The 16,227-nt window shown below is 39.5% G+C and overlaps 1 protein-coding gene across 4 annotated transcripts in view; it reads left to right on the plus strand.

The window, feature by feature from the left end:
- Positions 1–16,227, plus strand: part of cspg5b (chondroitin sulfate proteoglycan 5b) — a 72,608-nt gene that overhangs the window by 19,758 nt on the left and 36,623 nt on the right. For all 4 annotated transcript variants that reach the window (XM_039678894.2, XM_089123361.1, XM_039678895.2 and 1 more), the window contains exons 2-3: positions 2,471–3,326; positions 8,927–9,115. In XM_039678894.2, the coding sequence (XP_039534828.2) occupies positions 2,471–3,326; positions 8,927–9,115 (1,045 nt within the window). The remainder of the gene's footprint in view (positions 1–2,470; positions 3,327–8,926; positions 9,116–16,227) is intronic.

A 16,227-nucleotide genomic window follows, 5' to 3' on the forward strand; every position in this document is an offset into this window, starting at 1 on the left:
ACTTAGTAACCATAGCAATAGAAACTCCACAGTGAACACATGGCTGGGTGAAAGGGTGACCTCTTTAGGGGGTAATGAACAGAAGAAAAATCAAGGTAAATATGACTAAAACTGAGAATATGTTTATTGGCCATCATTTCCAAATGGCTCATATTGCACATGGACGTAAAAATAACTGGATAAAGTTAATTTAATAATGTGTAATTTGTGTATATTTAATGCTAACTCTAAAACTAATATTAACAGGCTAACATAGCATGATATTTTAAAAGAAAAGGGGGGAAATGTCATTTCCACCACAGTCATTTCCACCACGGTGTTCATTGTGGTGGTAAAGACTGGTTGTGGTGGAAATGACATTGTTCTAGCTAAACAGCAAATTATTTTGGGCTATAATTCTAAAACGTTAATTAAAAACAACAAAAAAACATAGTCATTAAGTTAATGTAGTAAGAAATATTTTATTATTTATTATTGCTAAAATATTTTTGGTAAATAAGAGAACAATAGATAAGTTTGATAAGATTTTAACACATATTCATGTTTTTTTTTATTGTTTTTCATTTAAAAATACTGATATGTTTTCTTTAATAATACTGTTGCTTATTGATTTGCTTTGGTTCACCACATAGAGCAGTAGAAAAAGAGTTTTTAATTGGAAGTTGCCTATCTATGTCATTTCCACCACACTGTCTCTTCCGCCATGACATGTAATTTCCACCACAAAACCATATTGTAAAGTAAAACATACAGTAAAAAAACTTGCAATCAAACCAACTATATTCAGTGGTGTTGATAATTGAGCAGTTATGGTATAAGATATGTGTATACACTTTAAGAAATACATGATTATTTTCCCTTCAAAACACGTTTTTGCTATGTGATGGAAATGGCCGTTTTCTTGGGCTGTCAGATAAAAAAATATACTGTATATATTATTCAATACAAATCATCGCAGCCAACTTAAGGGAAGGTTTCTTGACAGATTGAGAAACCAGCTGATACTAAAAAAAAAACTGTTTGTAGAAATTATTTTATTTTCTGAAACTGTCTAGCTCAAAGAGTTCCATAGTTGAAGAATCACCCATATACTCTTGTATATACTCTTGTATAATAATAACATTTACTCTTGTGAGAAATCAGTAAGATTTTATTATTTATTTTTATTTTTTCTAATCCGTTATGTACATTAGGGTTTTAAGTTACATGTAATGTTGTTAAATTAATGATTATTACATTTTTTAAATTTCATGAGTGTTACCATGATGGTGTTTAATGTTTGTGTGAATAACACTGTGCAGCTTCTATAATATTAATCTTCTTATGGAAGAGCTGCTTGTTTGATCATGTGACTCTCATCACTGCTGTGATAATGGGCTCTATGCACGGCGTTATTTCCGGTGAAGGATTAAGGATGCTCGATAACTTCCGCCGATCATAGAGTCCAATGCAATACCGAGAATTTATATTGAATTTTATACTCCATGGTTATACTAATGAAATGTTAGTCACAAAAACAGATAAAACAGACACCCCTCGTTGTGTTGTTGCTTCTTTTTAAAATTATATTAAATAAACATAACTATATATAAAATTACATCTAAACGTATGTACGTTTCGTTTCAAAGACGGGAGGACAGTAAATATTGAAGACTCTGCCATAATCCCGTTTTCTCCGGTTTTCCTCCGCTTTAATCTACACAACCGGAAATGGACGAGCATCCTTACGTCAAATGCGGAACTTATGCGTGCATATAGCCCATTGTTGGTTGTCAGTATATTACAATGGTACAAAACAGAAATCAATTCTTCAATAGGTTGGTAAATTAACATTATATCACATAATGAAATATGGTTTATTACTGTAAATGTTAAGTCTGTAAAACCAATAACATTGCCACCATATTTTTGACAGTAAAGTTCTGGCAACCACAGCTGCCGTTTTTTTACTGTAAAAATTACGGTTTTATTTTTTACAGTGTATGTGCATACATATATATATATACACTCACACACACATAGCACAATTACTCCAGTCTACAGTGTCACGAATCGATCCTTCAGAAATCATTCTAATATGCTCAAGAAGTATTAATTATTACTATTATTATGAATGTTGAATGTTGAAAGAGTTTAATGCTTGAATGCTTAATATTTTTGTGGAAACTATGATCATTTTAATCCAGGATTCTTTTAATAGAAAGTTCGAAATATATATATATATATAATAACATACAGCATTTATTTGAAATAGAAATATGTTGTAACATAATAAATGTCTTTAATGTCACATTTGACCAATCCATTGCATCCTTGCTGAATAAAAGTATTAATTTCTTTTAAAAAATAGAGATGGAGAAATTAACTCCCAGTATTGGTAAATTGAATTAAACAATCAGCAAAAATAAATTATGGAATAAGGTTTTAGGTCATTAACTTTTTTCTTTTTTTTCTTTTCTTTTTTTTTCAGGCAGTTCATTTTTCTCCAATTCTACTGCCACTAACTCCTCAGACTTGAATGGGGTTGGGCTTAAGCCTGCACTTCCTGGTGAGGACACACCTATTGCCCAGGCCCACATTCACTCTCGGAAACCACGAGCTGGGGAGGAGTCCAGCAGCGGTGGAGAAACCTCAACTAGTGCTGCGAAGGACATCACTGTTGATTCAGTCGAAAGGGAACACCTCATTGACCTGCTGATAGATGACATAGCAACCCGGTTGCCCACTCTGGCTAAACCACGGGCAGGTGCCTTGTCCCGGCTTGACTTTAGTGAAGAGGGAATCGAGTACAATGCCCCTCACTGGAAGAGTGAGAGACTACAAGCAGATGGGACGTTGTTTGATGAAGTCACGATTCCTCCTCCTGAGTTTACCCATTCCCAATTAGAAGAAATTATCACAGTGAATTTTTACAACCTTTCTCACCAACAGCACATTGTCCATGATCCTCCTTCTTGGGCTCAGGAGCTCCAGGGTGGAGATCCAACCTCCTGGACACTTTCTGATTTTTATGATTATCTATCACCTGACTATTCGCCCACCGAAGTTTACCAAGAGGAGAGCCAACCAACACCACCTGACATGGATGATGAAAACGTTCCTTTCCTTGCCACTGTGGTTCCCTCCAACACGAGAGTTTTGAACCCTGATGATGGTGGATCTGGAGAAACTTCACCTGGAGTATCGGACATGCTTGACAACTCTGGTTGTCTTCTTGGATTTGTGCGTATAAACAGCACATGTGTCTCACCGTGCAACATCTTCACCAGTTACTGCTTCAATGGGGGGCAGTGTTATGTGGTTGACGGTGTTGGCGCCTTTTGCCGGTAAGACATATGCATGTGTGGAAAGACCCCTTCACAGCAAGATCAATAAATATAACAATAAACAGTGACATGTTTTTCATAAGCTGTGCTGCAGTTGTCATCTGCCACTTTAAATGCTCAAGCTCTTTAAAGTCGATTGGATTCTGTCAATGTTATCATACATTGGCTGGGGGTTTTGAAAGTGATTATCTTTCCCTATTGTTATTGTTATAGGACTTCCCTATTCTCATAGAATTTTAATGATTATTAAAAGTTTATATTTATAGTTTTTGTCCTGAGTTTGATCAGGCTTTTAACAGTTACAGTTATCTTATTAAAGGTCATTATAATGCACTCCAAAAATATGTGCAATGATTCAATGCTAGAATCTTGAGCATCTGATTAAATACTGATGAGTTTGAAGAAGTAACTCAGTCCTTTGGTTGTGTTCATGCATCTGTTCAGGGTGCGGGATTATGTTTGTTTCACATTTTCAAAAGAAGCTTAGTGCTGGTCTCTCAAATGTCCCAAGTCAAATGTTAGGATTGAAGATGGATTGAGTCTCAGTTGAAGGCATCTCTGGGGAACAGTAGTAAAACGGCCTATCCTCAATGATCTTGAAACTGGACCAAGCTCATGCAAACATGTGTGTCTGGGCTAACCAGGTTATGTAAGCATTTTTACACTGTGCGTCAGTTGCCATAGGATTTAAAGGAAAGCTTTAGGCTATTATCTAAAAGCTCAATTACACAATGTTTTGATCCTAATGTAACACCACCGCTCTGACGTTTTTGTTATTGTGTATGTATAACTTATCAGTTTTGAATATGGTAAAGGGAAAGGTCAGACAGGCTACATCATTGTTTAAAGTCCCCCTGTAGCCAATCATTTATCCTTTAACTTACATTTGATCACCAAAATGACATATTCAAATGTTTTTTCCTTGAAAACATTTTCGTTATGCCTTAAAATAGTTTGAATGTAACTACACCATTGCCTCATTTAGTATACGGAGTTCTATGAATATGCAAATTAGCCCCACCTCCACTTGCTCAAACCAGTTCAGAGATCCTCTCATTGACAATCACACGTTGACGTGATTGGTTACAATGTAGTTTGTGACTTTAGAAACAACAGCAATTTTAAAACGTGTTTTTGAGACTGTCTTTGGTTCTCTGGAGTTTTAAGGAAAAAATACTCATAGTGTTGACTTATGAATTTGCACATGGTTTGCATTAAAACACCACATAGACATGTAAACAACATTAAAAGCTTGATTTCCTTGACTTTAAGTTATCCAAGTTGCTGCTGCATGAACATGAAGGCGTCTCTATTGCTGTAGGTTGAGGAAAAACTATGGCAACAGCTCATGTAATTTATTATTTTCCCTCCATCTGCTAGATATATCAGCGATCATTAGCTGTTGCTTTAAAGAGCCCCTATCGTAGCATTTGAAATGTTCCTATTTTTGTTTTAGGAGTTCCCAAAAACAGTTTAACATGCATGCAAGGATAAACAACACTTTATTTGTCTTATAATATGCATTTATTTTTAACTGATTTGCTCACCGACTCCCAAATGATTCGTACAACGACTCATTTTTCCAAACCACACTTTGCGTGACGCTAATCGGCGGTGATTGGTCAGATGACAGACCCAGTCAGTTATTGTTTGTTAGCATAACGCATAAACATATTGATAAAGCACTGCAGTACTACAAAACGCTCTATTCTTTATGACAACTCCAATAACGGCGACAAACATTTTACATATTTAAAAAAAAATTGACATTGGAGACCTAGAAGCTGCGCTGAGCGTAACTCACACACACATATATGCGCACACACATACTGCCTCCCGCCCCGACGCAACAAAACCGTTCAAAACCCATAAAAGCAACAATTATTAATAATACTTACAGGTTGTGATTCATAGGAGGAAGCTGACCCATATACACTGGGTAAGTAAGTTACTGAGCCCTCCTTTAGGAACAACCGCTTGTGAATCCACATTTGAATTATTTATGTTTTTGAGTGATTCAAAATTATGATGACAACACAATCGGGCTATACTGTTGTGGTATCGTTGCAAATATGAACTCTAACCACCGATTCTTCACATGCTCGTCCCTGGTAAATGAAAACAAAGTGGCTGAACTATCTTTGCATTGTAGAACACAGCGTCTTCTCGACATGATGCTATGATGAAGTAGCTATTTGAATTTGTAAACTTCAAGTTTACACTTCCATCTGCGCTCGCAGTAACTGGGCGCGGCCAATGACCTCTCTACGTCACGATGTAACAGCTAATGACTCGTTTCAAAAACAATTCATTTCATAGACTCAGAGTCAGTCGACACTCACTTTTGAAAGACAATAACTTTATATACGGTGCACTTTCAGATATAAATCTTTGCAGGATGTTTTCATTCCCTTAGAGCTATGTTCCACACCATATGAACAGCCATTTTCAAAAATCCATGATAGGGGTTCTTTAAACATACTTGAAATGTGTTGTGTGGTTGGGTAGAACAGAACAATCTAGTTTTTCATCAGTGACCTTCAGTAATACATACTGAATAAATTTTATTAAATACAAATACTTTTATGAAACACCAAAAATTACATTAATGCTATTAACACTAATAATTTCAATAGTATAATAACCAATTGAACATGATTTTCAATCTCCTTTATCTTTTTTTAGTTTTTTAATTAGTTTGACGCACAATAGGGATTGCTTTAATAGTGATATATATATACACTTCATTCTTGAGATGATTTGTGTTGAATTCTTGGGTGCATGTTAAGAATGTTTAGCATTTATCTCATTCACACTCAACTGCTATAATTTCCGTTCCACAATTCTCCAAGAATTCTCATGGCATGTCACTCTATATTAAACCAGCCTCCACTACCGCCACAACCCTAAACTCAGAGGCCCATGCAGACCCTTATTAAACATTTGCTCAAAGGGATTTGGGTCAGAGCCCAGATCTGTGAATGTGTGTATTACAGTTTAAGAGCTAAAGACCCTGCCTCAAGCTGGTGGTCTGAGCCATAAAAGTGGGGTTTAGGGAATCTTATTTATGTGTAGTGAAGCCTCAAGGCTAGATGATGTGATGTGTTAAGCTGCTGTGTATTAGCCCATTTTAGACCACTTGCTCTGCGTGGGATACTGCCCATACCCATGAAAATCCCTTTCTTCCTTGTCTTATTGTAATGGATCTGAGCACATTATTCCAAAAGAATAGCTTGGCTTTGTAATCTTTACTTCAAAACAACCAAACATTTTTTAATTGTTTTATATATTTTAATGACAATAATAAGTAAAATAAATGAAAAATCAAGGTCAGTAAACAAGTAACAATATATATATATATATATAATAATAAAAATAATAATAATAAAATAGAAATCTTTAGATAAATAATTATCCATTTTGTTAAGTTTTTTAAAACAACGTATAAAAGTGAAAATAAAATGATTCGATTAAATATTTTTTTGCTGATCTTTTACTTTTAATTTTCATTCTAATCAATTTTACTTTTTTATGATATATTTAACTTATTTTTTATTTTATATGTGTATTTATTCACAACAAAACTAAAATAGGCATAAATGATAAAATGGTAATTTTGTAAAAAAAAAAAAAAAAAAATCTCTTTATTTTAATAGATCTCTTTTACTTTATTCATTTATATATTTAAGCAAACCCCCATTCAGTGCAACTTTCACTCAGCCTTCGGAGTGTGACACATGCTACAGGGCTTTCTTGTCGATTGCTGAGAGAAAGAGTGACAGGGTGGAGCACTAATGGGGTCAGTATTAGAAAAGTCCAGGCTTCCATCTGGAGGGCATGTAAAGATTGACCTATTAGATTAACATACTATTTGGGGGGGATCAAGAGAGTGGTGCGGGTTTAATTATTTGCTGATATGTGTGCATTTACTGAAATAGTAAATGTTTACATTTAATAGGCAGGTCAATGCCACTAAATAGAGGGGTAGTTAGTAATAGACCATTAAAACTGAGTTTCAAATTGATATCTTTAGACTAAAGAGTAAACATGGCCTACATACACACTGAGCATGATTTCCTCTGCAGTATTGATGGGCCTTTCACTCATTACAAAATTTACCCTTATGAGAGTACTACTGAGTGTGGTGTATATTTGTGGTTTGTGCTTGTTGTTGCATGTCCGTTAGTCTGATGACATTTCTTTATTTGATTTGGCTTCATTTTCAAGCAAAAACATGCAATGTCATGTCTAATAATGTAATACTCAATAGTGACCTCATGTTTATTATTACTGTCATATGAAATCAATATCACACTCGCAATCACACTATTTTTGAGTATTAACATGGCTGCGAGTTACCTGCTGGATTCCGTCTCAACGGACAAACCATATAAGCTAATATGCAAATAATAGACCAAGCATCTTCAATAAGATATTGAACACCTCAGTCACTAGACCTATGACAACACTTTTGTAATATGGTAAATAAGAGAATTTGAAAATCTATTTTGGAATATGTGAATTGTGCAAAGCTCAAATGCTTTATTCTCTGTGGGACCAGAACGCACATCCTTGACAGGGCCATCTGTCTAGTCGTGCAGCTGGAAGCTCTGTAACCTTGCAGAAGAATCATTGTAATGATAAATGGGTGAACAGGCCACATAACACACTCACAGTACACTTATAGTGCACAAGGATACTTGCATCTATAGTGTTTATCTCCCTTTTTTCTTTTGCACAGATATGTTTGTCGTGGCCAATTTGTTTGAATTATATGACAACTTGTCCTTTATATAAACACACAAAATCCCACTTGGACTTTTTTTCTCTGCATTCATTGTCTGTGTTGCCAATATATTTCCATAGGTAATAACATCTTTATCTTGAGATCCTAATGTAACAAACAATTCTCAGATTTGCCATGATTTCAAAATTTTTCATCGAAAACCAAAGATTTTGAATATGAACTCATCACATAACAGTATAGCCACTTTTATTTTTTCCTAAGGAATAAACATGTTCTCCTCAGCTATAAAATTATCTAAATGAAAAATAAATGAAATACTTATTTCAGTAAATAATTCTCAGTCTAGTTTCTATTCTATCACATTTCAGTTCAGTTTCTATTGCATTTAATAACTTCTTTGGTTGTTTCAGATTTAGGCCGGATTCACATATAGCGCCTAAAAACACGTCGCGCCGCATTCTCCTTTTTCCACAGCGCTAGGGCGGTTCTGCTCCAGTTGGTTCTTGTGACGTGACCTACTGTGCGCTTAGGGTGCACTTGCAGGCTTGCAGCATTCTGAAAAGTTGAGATGTTTTATCTCGATGCAGCGTGGACACGCTTGGAAAAAACGAGTGTGACGCTTCCATTATGAGCGCGCATACCGCGCACCTACGTTTGAAATAACGAACTTGAGCGTGCGAAAGACGCGATATGTGGACTAGCCCTTACTTCTGTGTTCACACTTCACATAGACTGCATTGTCCCAAATTCTGCTCATAGACCTCAATATTTAACAATTCACTTTTGTGACAATTTCGTGTGAAAGATGTTGTATATGTTGCATTTTCCCCCTAACATCTCTCTTGTTTTGTAGGTGTAACATTCAGGAGTATATATGGAACAAGGGCTCCAGGTGTGAGTCTGTTATTTCAGACTTCCAAGTGATGTGTATAGCAGTGGGCGGGGCCGCCATCATGTTGCTCCTCCTCTTCATGATTATAGTCTTTTTCTCCAAGAGGCTGCACATGCTTAAGACTGAAAACCGACGACTTCGCAGCCACAGGTAAAAATAACACGTAAACTTGCACTCCTGAGGAAGCTTCCTAGAGTCTTAGTGTCAGATTTGGCGATTTGAATATCAATAGATTGAGCTGAATACATATTGGTGCATACATAGAGTAGTACAATAAAATGTACAGTGTTAACATTGGATTTGAACACAATGACATCACTGTTCTTTCCTAAAAGTAGGCCAATCTGAGTTAGTGTGTATGTGTATGTGTGAGTGAGAGGGTGACCTATATAGTGTGCTGCCAAAGGCATTTAAACAGTCCTAGAGAGGGGTGGATAAAGAGCAGAGGAGTGGAAGAGAAGAGAAAAGGAGAGGAGAGAAAGGGAAGGGAGCATAGTGATGAAGACAAAATGACAACAGTGTAAATTCTGTATAAATTCTAATCTGCTGCAGGTAACATCTGTGTGCTTGCAGAAACAACATGAGCTTTTAATCCAGTGAAACAACTTTTAATCTTTTTAATTCATTATAGCAAAAATGTCCAAGTCACTGCAGTAGAATGCAAAGTTAAATACCCTATGAAATTAAAATCAAAGCTCATGTTTGTTTGCTTTGAGGCCATCTGAGTTTGCTTGAGAAAATTTGTCACAGCTACCTTTATATGGCCATCAATTGAGAAAGATGCTAACAAGCCAAACCTTTACCCCATTGGTACATACACATGGGCATGTACAAACTTTTGTCTTATAAAATCCTTTGTAGAGTGAGAATATCTCCTGCTTCTGACTAGAACTAGCGAAAATCATATCATGTTTTTTAGGGGGATTTTGTAAAAAAAAAAAAAAAAATGAAATAGTTTTTAAGCTTTCTTCAGTGCTGCCAAAGTAGTTTGTTACAGTTTTTTCCACTGCAAACTAAAAGTCTATTTTACAAAAGGTAAAAATAAAAAAAGAATAAGCTTATTTATTTGTCCCACCACAATGTCCTGTTTCAATAGAAAACAATAGTTCAAAAGTGTGGGTTCGGTATTTTTTAATTTAAAAAAAAAAAAAAAATTTCATCAAGGATGCATTACATTGATCACAAGTTACCATAAAGACATGCTATTGTGACAATTAAAATGATACAGTTGATATTTACTTCTAACTTTCTATTCACCGTTTGCATTAAAATATTATAACTGTTTAAAAATATTAACGTTTCAACAGTGATAATAAACACCAAATCAGCGTATTAGAATGATTTTGAATGGTCATTGATTTGACACTGAAGACTGGAGTACTTGCCGCTGATCAGTGGGGAAAAAAAGTATTTTTGATCAAATAAATGCAGTTTTGGTCAGCATAAAAGACTTTAAAAAAAATTAATCTTACCAACCCCAATCTTTTTAACGGTAGTGAATATCAACACAGGAAAGTATAGAAGCTTGTTTCCGCCACAGAATAAAAAATAAAAAGGTAATTGCTACTTTTTATCTCACAGTTCTGACTTTTCTCGCAATTGCAAGTTTACATCAGAATTGCGTGATATAAAGTTGCAATTGTGATAAAATCTTGCGATTTCACAATAGTCGCAATTCTTATATTAAGCATTATAAGCAATTCTGACTTTTTCTCAGAATTGTGAGATATAAACTCAGAATTGCATGATATAAAGTCGCAAATGCAATAAATAAAGTCAGAATTGTGAGATTTAAACTCACAATTCTGTGAAAAAAAGTTATGTAAGGGTTAATGCACGACGAGGTGTCCATTGTCAGGTTTTAATGGAAGACGGCGAGGTGTGAACTGGCCGACGCGCAGCGGTCCCAGCGGAGGACTGTTGCCTCCGCCGAAGTCCATTAAAACCTGACAATGGACACCTCGGAGGGCATTAACCCGCTTATACCATGGTCACTTGCCAAATAAAACATTTTTAAAACGTTAGTTTATATTTTAATTAGGCTAAATCTAGTTTTTACAAATAATAACTTGCCTGACGTTTTATTTAGCAACCGGAGGTATTTATAGTCCGCTCAGCTTGTAGAACCCTTCAAGTTCAAAAATGCATTTTTTTTTTTCATGAAACACAAAGGTAGGCATAGTTATTTTTTATTACACATAAAACAATTAATCAAACAAAAAAACAATTAGTTCTGAGCTCCAGCGATTTGCACTTATAGAGGGCAATAAATTAATCAGATCAAAGAGAGGGTCATTTGCCTACATGCTAGCTTTTTTTATTTACAATTAATTTCGATGTTTCCATTTATAGTGCAATTTGAAAAAGTCGGCCAGTCAGACATAGGGGCCTTTGAAGGAGGATCCACAAAAGCTGGGTACTGCTGCCCATGATGGGCACTTGATGCAGACAGTACGTTGCTCCAGCTTCGTCTCTCGCGGACAGACGGAGCCCAGTAAGCCCGCAGACTGCTCTTACATGCATTGATGACCTGGCTGTCACTGACATTATTTGACAGCTCTCCAGTCCAGCATCGGAGAGACCTACATGGTTACTTACAGCTGTTGTAGGCAGCGCATTTATTTATTAATTTTGAATGGTAAACAGGCAGTTTCACCAGAACTACTTTAGGTGTCCTCTATCACTTTTTAACGGACACCCTGCAGCCAATCAGAATCGAGTATTCACCATGACCATGGTATAAATAGAATTAGACTTTATAAGTCTCACAATTCTCACATTATAACTCACAATTTCGAGTTTATGTCTCGCAATTCTGTGAAAACAAATGAGATGAACTTGCAGTAGGGTACGGAAGCCCTGAACCGCAACGCAAAAAAAATAAAAAATCTAGCATTTCGAGATTAAAGTCGAAACATTTCGAGAGTACGGGAATACAGTCTTCCGTTGAAGCTGCGTGTGTGCTTGCCATTGTCTCACATTACCGCACACACGCATTCATAATGGTGCATAGCGAGTGTTTCACACTGTGTGTGTGTATGTGTGTGTTTTGTTTCAACAAAAGGAAATTCAACAGGTGCCAATTTACCAGCATTAGGCTACCATTAAAGGACGTTATAAAAAATATACTGGACCGGAATAGGCTTTAGCCTATTGGAAAACCAACCCGGAAAACACTTTTCAGACTGGATGGAGAAATCCAGCTTAATGAATGAATGGATGGATGGATGGATGGATGGATGGATGGGTAGATGAATGGGGCATTTATATAGCGCTTTCATATGTCTACTAGGCAGGCCCGGCGCCACGAGGGGGCAAAAAATCTGATTTATGCCCCTTCAGTTTTATTTTTGTATTCATTGTTACAAATAAAATGTTTCATCTTTTGAGTGGTACAGTCCCATATGGTATGTAATGTTCAGTGACATAATATCACTACCGTTATAGATCAAGATTATTTATAAAGGTTTTAAACAACCAAACACACTCACTTACATATTTTTGACAATCGGAATATCAGAAGTTGATGACATGGTAAGCAAGTTTGTGAATATTTTGAATGAAAAATAAAAAACCGAAGAAAAGCTACACATCTGTCTTTCATTATTGTGGCTGCGGTGTGTCACGTGACAATTATGACGCACTGCCATGGAAACATTAAGAGGGAACGTTCTAAAATGAAAATTCACTCTGGGAAGTCAGTTAGAATATTTTAAACTTAAAGGGATAGTTCACTTTGAAATTAATTTTTGATATGTTTTAGCTTACATCAAGGGCATCCACGATGTAGGTGTCTTTGTTTCCACAGTATTTTCAATTTTGACATTTTTCAGTCAAACCATTGTTGTCTATCAGTCATAGACTGGAGGCTAAGGGGGTCCACCAAAAAGCATGCACAGAGAAGTCAAAATTAAACATGATTTAATGACTGATTGAATGTAAGTACACATTGATGGCCTAAGGCACGAAACGAGCGGTTTGTGTGAGAAAACGAACAGTATTTATATCGTTTTTACCTCTTGTAATCATAGCCATGACCAAATGATCTGATGGCACGGGTGCTTCAGTCTGCGCATGCGCCGGAAGTGATCGCTTGTGCGCCTACGTCACTCTTTGTTTATACAGAGATTTCGGAAGTTTCACCTTTCACTAAACATATTTAGATACAGTATATGGGAAACCGCAATGGAAGACGATTTCGGTATATCTAAATATGTTTAGTAAAAGGTAAAACTTCCGATATCTGTAAATATTGTGTAAATAAAATATATGTGTAAATATTGAGTGATGTCACACGCAAGCGATCACTTCTGGCGTAACATTGAACTGATTCAGTTCGGTTCAGTTGGACATTGCACAACTGATTCAGATCACTTGGACGTCATTGTGATTACACGAGGTAAAAACAATATAAATACTGTTCCCTTACGTTGTCACTCCGAGTTCCGTCGGATGACGACGAATGGGGATTTTCACTTAAAAAGCCTATCAGCTTCAATCAATATAAAACGATCCAATGGCAAAGAAATGCCATGGGTCTGCAGAATTTGCATGGCGTAACCCCGCTCACCTGTGCCTTATCAGCTGTGGATATTTAAGGAGGACGCTGAACGCAAATCAGACATGTTTTTCGCTGAGGAGCCAAGTTCACTCTTTGTTCCCCAAGCACTTCTCTTCAGAGACTGTCAGCTTCTTCGAGAGACTTGTGTTGGTGTGACGGCGATTTCCCTGCGAGTTTGTGCTTCCTGCTGTCTGTGCTGTGATTGCCAGAGAGTGTTTCTCCCTGGGCGCTTCAGCACTGAGTTTTTTTCTCACAAAAGAGCTTGCACGTGGCACGGATGATGCGATGTCTGTCACGGCATCACAAGGCAAGCAGGATTTGTCGGGTGAGGATTTGTCGGCGCTGCCTCCTTCGGGTGTGCAGTCGTTCGTCGAGTCCGACCCCGAGATGACTGCCATGCTTTCCCGGGCAGCCGCGAGCATCGGGTTAGAGTGGTCTCTGCCGCCCTGTCCCGAGCACTCGCGGCTGGATGATTGGTTTTTGGGCTCGGCCGTCAGTTCACGCCCGTGGCCAACCCCAATACCTTTCTTTTCGGGAGGTGCATGATGAGATTACGAAGTCCTGGAAGACTCCTATGTCTTCCTGTGACCGCTCGCTGGTCTCATCCGCCTTTCCTCCCGTCGATGGAGCCTCTGCCCATGGGTACACTGGGCTCCCACCATTGGAGCACTCTGTTGCGATGCAACTGTGTCCGCAGAGTGCTTCCTTAGCTGGTGAGTCTAAGCACCCGTCCAAAGCCTGTAGGTTTTCATCTACACTTGTGGCGAAGACCTATAGAGCTGCGGGCCAAGCAGCCGCTTCACTGCATGCCATGGCTATTCTGCAGGTCTACCAGGCCCAGATACTCGGGAACATGCACGAGGGCAGGACAGACCCGGGGCTCTTCGATGAGCTGCGTGCTGCCACCGACCTTGCCCTCCGGGTGACGAAGGTGACCGTGCGCTCTCTGGGTCTGGTGATGTCCACAGCCGTGGTCCAGGAGAGACATCTGTGGCTGAACCTGGCTGACATGAAGGAGGCCGAGCGGTCCCGGCTGCTTGACTCCCCATGTCCCAGGCCGGCCTCTTCGGCGGTGCAGTCGAGGACTTCACCCAACAGTTCTCGACTGCTCAGAAACAGACTGAGGCCATCAAGCATATCCTGCCCCGTCGACCCGCTGCTGCCTCCACCCAGTCGGCCGGGCAGGCGCCTCAGACTTTTCGCCCGCGACTCCCGCCCCTCCGGCCTGGCCCAAGCAGCAGCCTTCACCCGGGCCTGGTCGTGGAGGAAGTCGCAAGAAGACGCCCCAGCCCTCTCCTGCCCTCCCCCCCGCGAAATGCCGGGCCAAGCGGCGCTCCTGAGACGGGCTGCTCAGGGACGATGAGTGCTACTTCACAGGAGATGGTAGCAGGACCACTCCTTCCCCCGGAGGAGGGCCGGGGGAGAATCTTTTGTTCTCCTTTTCCCACTGCACACCCACGGGTGGGCAGCACCCTGAATTGGTTAAAGAAAGAAGTAGCACACTCGTCCCTGAGCACACATAGTTCTTGGTCGACATGGTGCGCCAGCCCCCGGGCCGTGCACCCCTCGTCCTCCTCTGTCCCAGAGTCGGATGACAGTGCGAGCCGTCCTCGGACCATACCACTCTCATCCCCTTCTGTCGCCAGCCCCCTGGCAGAGCAGACCCCCATGGGACGTTCATCCTCCCCTGGTCTCCTCTATCAGGACGCGGTCAATGACTGTGTCCCCACATCGGGCCGCTAAACCGTCCGTGTCCGGGCCAGTCATTCCGGTTCGCTGCACCTCCGGTGGGAAGCCTGTGGTCCATATGACCCCGCTGGTACAGTTTTTGGGAGCCTGGCCAGAGCTTCCCAGACTGTCCCGCTGGGTCGCTCAGATGATCAGGCTTGGCTACGCGATTCAGTTCGCGCTGTCTCCTCCCCGCTTCAGGGGAGTCCGCTCCACATTGGTCGGTGGCAATGCCCCTATCATGAGAGCGGAGATTGCTTCCCTGCTGGCGAAGGGTGCGATCGAGACTGCCCCTCCAGTCGAAATGCAGTCCAGCTTATACAGCCCGTACTTCATTGTGCCCAAGAAAACCGGTGGGTTACGCCCAATCCTGGACTTGCGTGTGCTGAACCGCTCCCTTCACAGGCTGCCGTTCAAGATACTCACTGCCAAACGCATTTTCGAATGTGTGCGGCCCCAGGATTGGTTTGCAGCGATCGACCTGAAGGACGCCTACTTCCATGTCTCCATTCTTCCTCGACACAGACCGTTCCTGTGGTTTGCTTTCGAGGGGCAGGCATATCAGTACGCGGTTCTCCCGGCTTCCATTACTTCCGCTAGGGCGTCGTCCACTAGATACTTCTATGCGTTGAAGTGGAACCTCTTCGTCAACTGGTGCTCTTCTCACCGAGAAGACCCCAGGAGATGCTCGATCAGTGTCGTGCTTTCCTTCCTTCAAGAAGAGTTTGAGCGAAGGCTGTCTCCCTCTACCCTTAAAGGGTTAGTTCACCCAAAAATGAAAATTAAGTCATTAATTACTCACCCCCATGCTGTACCAACCCCGTAAGACCTTCGTTCGTCTTCGGAACACAAATGAAGATATTTTTGATTAAATTTGAGAGCTGTATAACTACCACATTGGCTCCTAAGGGACTGCCTCTTGACGGCCCAAAAAGTCAATGAAGAAAATGTTTAAATATCCCAAGTGACTACC

This window comes from Pimephales promelas, chromosome 18 (assembly GCF_988280905.1).
Source record: "Pimephales promelas chromosome 18, fPimPro1.hap1.1, whole genome shotgun sequence".
Lineage (NCBI taxonomy): Eukaryota > Metazoa > Chordata > Actinopteri > Cypriniformes > Leuciscidae > Pimephales > Pimephales promelas.